The sequence below is a fragment of the Dendrobium catenatum genome, unplaced genomic scaffold (genome assembly GCF_001605985.2).
Source record: "Dendrobium catenatum unplaced genomic scaffold, ASM160598v2 fragScaff_scaffold_243, whole genome shotgun sequence".
Taxonomy (NCBI): domain Eukaryota; kingdom Viridiplantae; phylum Streptophyta; class Magnoliopsida; order Asparagales; family Orchidaceae; genus Dendrobium; species Dendrobium catenatum.
In genome coordinates this window covers 1,008,868-1,014,867 of record NW_021318705.1, presented here as the reverse complement: position 1 = coordinate 1,014,867, position 6,000 = coordinate 1,008,868, and the positions used below count along the sequence as shown (strand labels likewise).

Sequence of the window (6,000 nt, the reverse complement as noted above, 5' to 3'; positions counted from 1 at the left end):
CATCCTCTTGCAAATGTCTAGTGAGAACATCCATGACTAAAGCAAAAAGATATGGGATAAAGGCTGATCCTTGATGTAATCCAATTAAAATAGGAAAATAGTTGGTCAAACCTCCTTGTGTTTGAACACAAATAACAACTCCTGCATACTTATCATTAATGAGTTGAATATAAGCATTATTAATCAATTTCTTATGCAGAACTCTCCATAGCACTTCTCTTGGAACCTAATCATATGTTTTCTCCAATCAATAAAAATCATATGTAGATCCTCCTTATTCTTTCTATACTTCTCCATCAAATCTCTCAATAAATGCATAGCTTCATAGTAGCCCTTCATGGCATAAATCCAAATTGATATTGATAAACATTAATGTCACGCCGCAACCTATACTCCATAAGCTCTTCCATAATATTAAAGTATGACACATTAACTTAATTCCTCTATTATTCACACAATTTTGTGCATCACCTTTTTTCATAAAAATAGGAATCAACACAGTCATTCTCCACTCCTCTGGCAACTTTATAGTCTTCAAAATAATATTAAAAAGTTTAGTAAGCCACGAAATTTCTTCATCTCCTAAACATTTTCACGCCTATATTGGAATATCATCAGGTCCAAAATCTTTTCCACACTTCATTTTCTTTAAAGCCTCTTTAACTTAGGTTTTACTGATATGCCGACAAAAAAAATCTTTATTTTCATTTAGGGTGTTAGGGTCAGTACTAAAGCCAATCGCATTCTCATAATCTTCATTGTAAAGTTTAGCAAAATATACCATCCTCGTTAAATATCCTCTTCTAATAAAAGCACTTTTTGATATTCTTCCTTAATACATTTTACTTGAACTAAGCCCTTATCAGTGGCGGAGCCAGAAATTTTATTAAGTATGGGCCTAAATTAAACTCTACATAAAAATCATCTATTACAAACGCAATTTTCCGGCGGTTTTCAGGCAGTCAATTTTCCAGCGATTTTTTCGATGGTCAATTTTTTGGCGGTTTATCATGTCATTTGGAATGTTAGAATACATTAAAATAGTTTTGTTTTCTATCTTATTACTTGAGGCAAGATGAGCTGTAAGATCAAAATTAATAATGCAAATAACATGGCGTTAGAGTAAAATTATTTATAAGAAAGTTATTGTGAAAATTAGTAAGAAAACTATTCCGAACAAAGCCTAAAGCATATATGCTTGCATGTTAAATCATAGAATTATTATGTCTTATTTTTTATGAAAATAACGCTGATTTTCTTATGTAAATTGATCGTACACACTTAAATTTGCTTTAAAATGAGTTCAACATATAAAAAAATTCAATTAAAATGTATATTACACATATCTCAAAATAAATACAATACTTTTAAGATCCATTTTGACAAAAAAATTGATAATTAATAAATTATGTAACTATTTTTTTATGAATATATTACATACAATAAAAATCGTAACGGAATGATTATAATTTGTACCTCAAACTCTTAATTTTCTTATAAAAAAATTATTTTAATATCTTATATCACTTAAAGTGAAGAAATTAAAATTTTTTTTAGCGGGGGCACGTGGCCACCCTTGCTCCCCCCCCACCCCTTAAACCTTACTAATTCTATCTTTTTGTTTAGCTAATTTATACATATATCTTTCGTCCTTTTTAGTATCTAATCTATTTTATCAATCATTAGAAGCTAAATTTTTGCATTTCAAATTAATTTTTTATACTCCTTACGGGCCTCTTTATATCTTTCTCAATTATCAGAATTTTTACAACTAAACCCTATTTTATAATAATTATTCTTATTATTTATTTTTTCTTACACATTTTTATCCCACCATCAACTATTCTTAATATAAGACTTGTAATTCACACCTTTTTTTAAAGAAGAAAGCAATAACCCATGAAGTTGGGATAGAATTCGTTTGGGACGGTTTTTTTATTGCTTTCTAAAACGGAGTTTTAGTACAAAATTTTTTAATTTTGTACTAAAACTCCGTTTTAGAAAGCAATAAAAAAGCGGTCCCAAACGAAGCCTCATGGGATAGAACTCCCATAATTTTTTATCCATTTTTTCAAAAATTTTTTTACTAAAAAATAGATTTATAAAGTAACAAGAAAGCTGTTCCAAATGATGCCTGACTCACAAATTATTATTTTACAACATAAAAACTCATTTTTAATTATTAGTTTTTAAAAGAAAACCTCCTTAATAACACTAATCATAAAACTAAGCAGTCGACGCCTTCGTTTACACGCAGACTTTGCTCACACAATCGAACGCTGCCGTGGCGCCTTCAGCCTTTGTTCTTTGCCACTTGCCATATCACAAATATTTCCTGTTTGATGTTTTAAAAGAACAGCGGATCTCTACTTTCCGATTTGACCGTCAACATTCAACAGCCATTGTTGACGGGTACTAGCAGTTTAGAGAAAATTCAGGCTAAACAAAATAATAATAATAATCCTTTCTATTTATATAATAAGAGATATAGATTTCCGTTTATATAAAAGCTGCTCGAAGTTTCTAAGCCTCGGCAATTTGCAAGGTCCCTCACGAGCAACTCTTAGAAACAATAATAATCTAGAGTGAGAGAGAAGGGTGATCTAGAGAGAGAGTGTTTGTGAACAGAGAGAGAGAGAGAGAGAGAGAGAGAGAGAGAGAGAGATGGGAAGGGCACCTTGCTGCTCGAAGGTGGGGCTCCACAGAGGGCCATGGACATCAAGAGAGGATGCTTTGCTCACCAGTTATATCAAGAACCATGGGACAGGCAACTGGAAAACTCTCCCTAAGAGAGCAGGTATATATTTTTTTTTCTTCTAATTCCTTGTATAACTCTATCGCAGATAAAATGACTCAATGAGAGTGTAAGTGAGTCAAGCAGATTCATGAATCTAAACGGGCTCAGCTCAAAAAATAGCATTTGAGCTGAGCTTGATGAGGTAACGAATCAAGTTTGAGCTAACTATTAACTTGAGAGCAAGCTCATTTTAAAAATATTAATATAAATTATGCTTTAAATCTATGAAGATTTGAAATTTTACATATAAAATTGTTAAATAAAGCTTAAAAATTATATCTTACTTTCTTATTTTAAGTTATCCTTTATTAGTTTTCTTATAATTTCTCATTCTTTTATCATTTTATTATAATAATTACTTAAATTATAATATAAGCTATGCTTAATAGTAAACATAAATATTCTATTGAGAAGAATCATACTACTTGGTTATCAAAAAAAAAAAAAACTACTTGGTTATTAAAATTTATGTTATATATATATTATCATATCCTTCATAATGACATGTAGTTTGGCTGATGCCCTAACCCTAATGATTAATGTTTATGAAATTTTGAATTAAGGCTTCATTTGTGATGATTTTCTTATTGTTTCTTAAAATGATTGTACTAAAAAGTTGTTTTACTGTTTAAAAAACAGTAACAAATCGTCTCAGATGAAGCCTAAATTTAGAAGAAATTAATTATTACATGTCGAGATCGGACAAAGAATCGTCCCATTTTGTCTCTTTGAATAGTAAAATGACAGTCATTGTTCATCACTATACGTTTTCTGTTCACAGAGAAAAAACTTGACGGTTGTTTATGCCCTATCTTTGCACGTAATAATCTCTTTAAATTTAGAGATCTATGATAAAGTGATCAATTAAATAAGGATGCAATTTCTCATACACTTTATTCTTGTCTAATCACGAGGCCAAATTTCTAATTATTATGTATTTATGATTCAGGGCTACTTAGGTGTGGGAAGAGCTGCAGACTAAGATGGATGAACTATATTAGACCTGACATCAAGCGTGGAAACATCAGCCCCGAAGAAGAAGACCTCATCATCCGCCTCCATTCTTTGTTAGGTAACCGATGGTCTCTCATCGCCGGCCGCCTTCCCGGCCGCACCGACAATGAGATCAAGAACTACTGGAATGGCCATCTCAGCAAGAAGCTCAAAAATCAAGGCTTGCTCGTCAAAGAAGCAGTGACGAGGCGACTTACACCTCCAGATCGCAATTCCAAGAAGAAGAAGAAGAACATTAATAACAATGAAGCGAAATGCATAAATACTGAGAATGTTAAAATGAACAAAATCTACGCACCAAAGCCAACGAGGATTTACCCAACGTATTGGAACTATGTAACTGAAAGCAACGAAGAAACTGAAGGCACTAATGGAAGATTAGATAGTGGGGATGAAAGCAGCAGTGGAAATTTTCAGGAGATTCTATCTTGTTCTGACAATGGAGAAGAAGCTAATCTTCTTGATGTGAATCATTACTTGGGTTCGGATTTGGAGTTAGTAAATTGTGATTTCTTCTTGGAAGATCATGAAGTGCTTGATAGAGTATACCAGGAGTACTTGCAGCTTTTAAATGTAGAAACTGATAAGGAGAATTGAATTATGGGAAAAAAAATTTCTGGAAGGATATTCTGATCAAAATTATGATCGTGATGGTCCTCGAAGTCTTTGGATGTGCTTCAAGATGGGTGCAATACATATAAGAAAGCAATCTTGCGCTAATATGAAAGTAGATCTAATGACTTCGAGCTCCATCTTGATCAGTTCTTGATGAGAATTATCGAGACGTTTGAAGATTCAGTAATTGTGTAATGAGTGATTGAGCATATCTTACCTGTAAATTTAGACTTTATTCAGGATGATTTTCTTAAACTTCTTAAACTGCTTTGAGAAACAGTTAGAAAGTCATTCCAAACAAAATCTTAATGTATATTACTTTCTCTAATCTGTCTAACTTGAAGCTAAACTTAGCTAAAGTTGGCTTTTTTAATGATAAAAAGAGTATATTATTATGAAAGAAATATATGTTGGCTTTTGGATCTTCTTCTCTGTTTGCTTTTAAAATCTGATGTTTCTTATGATCTTCAAGTTTAATACACAATCATTTAAATTATATGCATGATATGAAATTTTATATACCACATGATTTACTTGATTAAGAAGCAATTAATCTATGGAACTTTGCATAATAAGACTCCAAGTTATCTATCATTAATAGATTAGGTGGTCAACCAGTTAACTTGAAATAAGAAATAATAACATGATAATAATGTTAATTATCATCCTATCCATTTCCTTTAACAATTTTAACATTTTAAAGCTTAATTACCCTCCTAAATTGAGAGAGTATTCTCATTATGCTGAAGATAAAATCATTTATAGGAAAATACATATCCAAATATTTAAAATTAAATAAACCTTAATCTATACCCCTATCTAATTTGGAGAAATATTTGAAAAAGTAATATAATCTTCTGAAATTTTACGTCCCTCTCATCCCTTCCCAAAGCTCTAAAAACATGGAAACATGATCCCAAAGTTTATAAGCTTTTCAAAGCCCACCGTCTATTCCTCGAAAAATTATTCAGTGCTGACACTGGACGCTGTCCAGAGGCCAACCAGAATGCGCAACGTTACTTTTTTGTTGTGTACAGGGTGACATGATACGTTCTGATTAGCCTCTAGACCGTCCGGTGTCGATCTGCACAGAATATATAATCTCACTCCTCAGGTTAATGATCTAAAAGCACAACGATATAGCTTGTGACCAGCCCACCACTTGCAACTGTAAATGACTCTAAAAATGGAGAAGTTACTATCTAAGATGCATCATCATCAATTGTACAAAATAAAATGCAAGATCAAACTCAAAACCAAATTATAAGTGGGTAAATAAAACATAAAACGTCAATAATAACTGTCTGTTTAGCTATAATTTAGATCTAGTAAGCTTCATTAAAGATCCTAATATTTCTCTCCTAAATGTGAAGCATGGCCACCTCAAGGTAAGGAGAGAGAAAAATTATTCCAATAATGATTATACAATAAATGTATCCAAGAAGAAGAAAAAAACTGTATAAATGAGAAAAAACAGCTTACCATAACCTCTAAGCTTCATAAATGTCCCCTAAATTGCTCCCTTGGGCATAACATACAGCATGTAAGTTCCTCAGTAATGTCAAAATTAAATA

At 31.8% G+C, this 6,000-nt stretch overlaps 1 protein-coding gene across 1 annotated transcript; it reads left to right on the top strand.

Annotated features, from left to right (window-relative positions):
• The first annotated feature begins 2,555 nt into the window (after positions 1-2,555).
• LOC110094698 (transcription factor MYB30-like) lies at positions 2,556-4,841 on the top strand. The gene is made up of 2 exons (XM_020819992.2): positions 2,556-2,797; positions 3,747-4,841. The coding sequence occupies exons 1-2, from the start codon at positions 2,665-2,667 to the stop codon at positions 4,406-4,408; spliced, it is 795 nt and encodes a 264-aa protein (XP_020675651.1). The 5' UTR covers positions 2,556-2,664; the 3' UTR covers positions 4,409-4,841.
• The last annotated feature ends 1,159 nt before the right edge of the window (positions 4,842-6,000 follow it).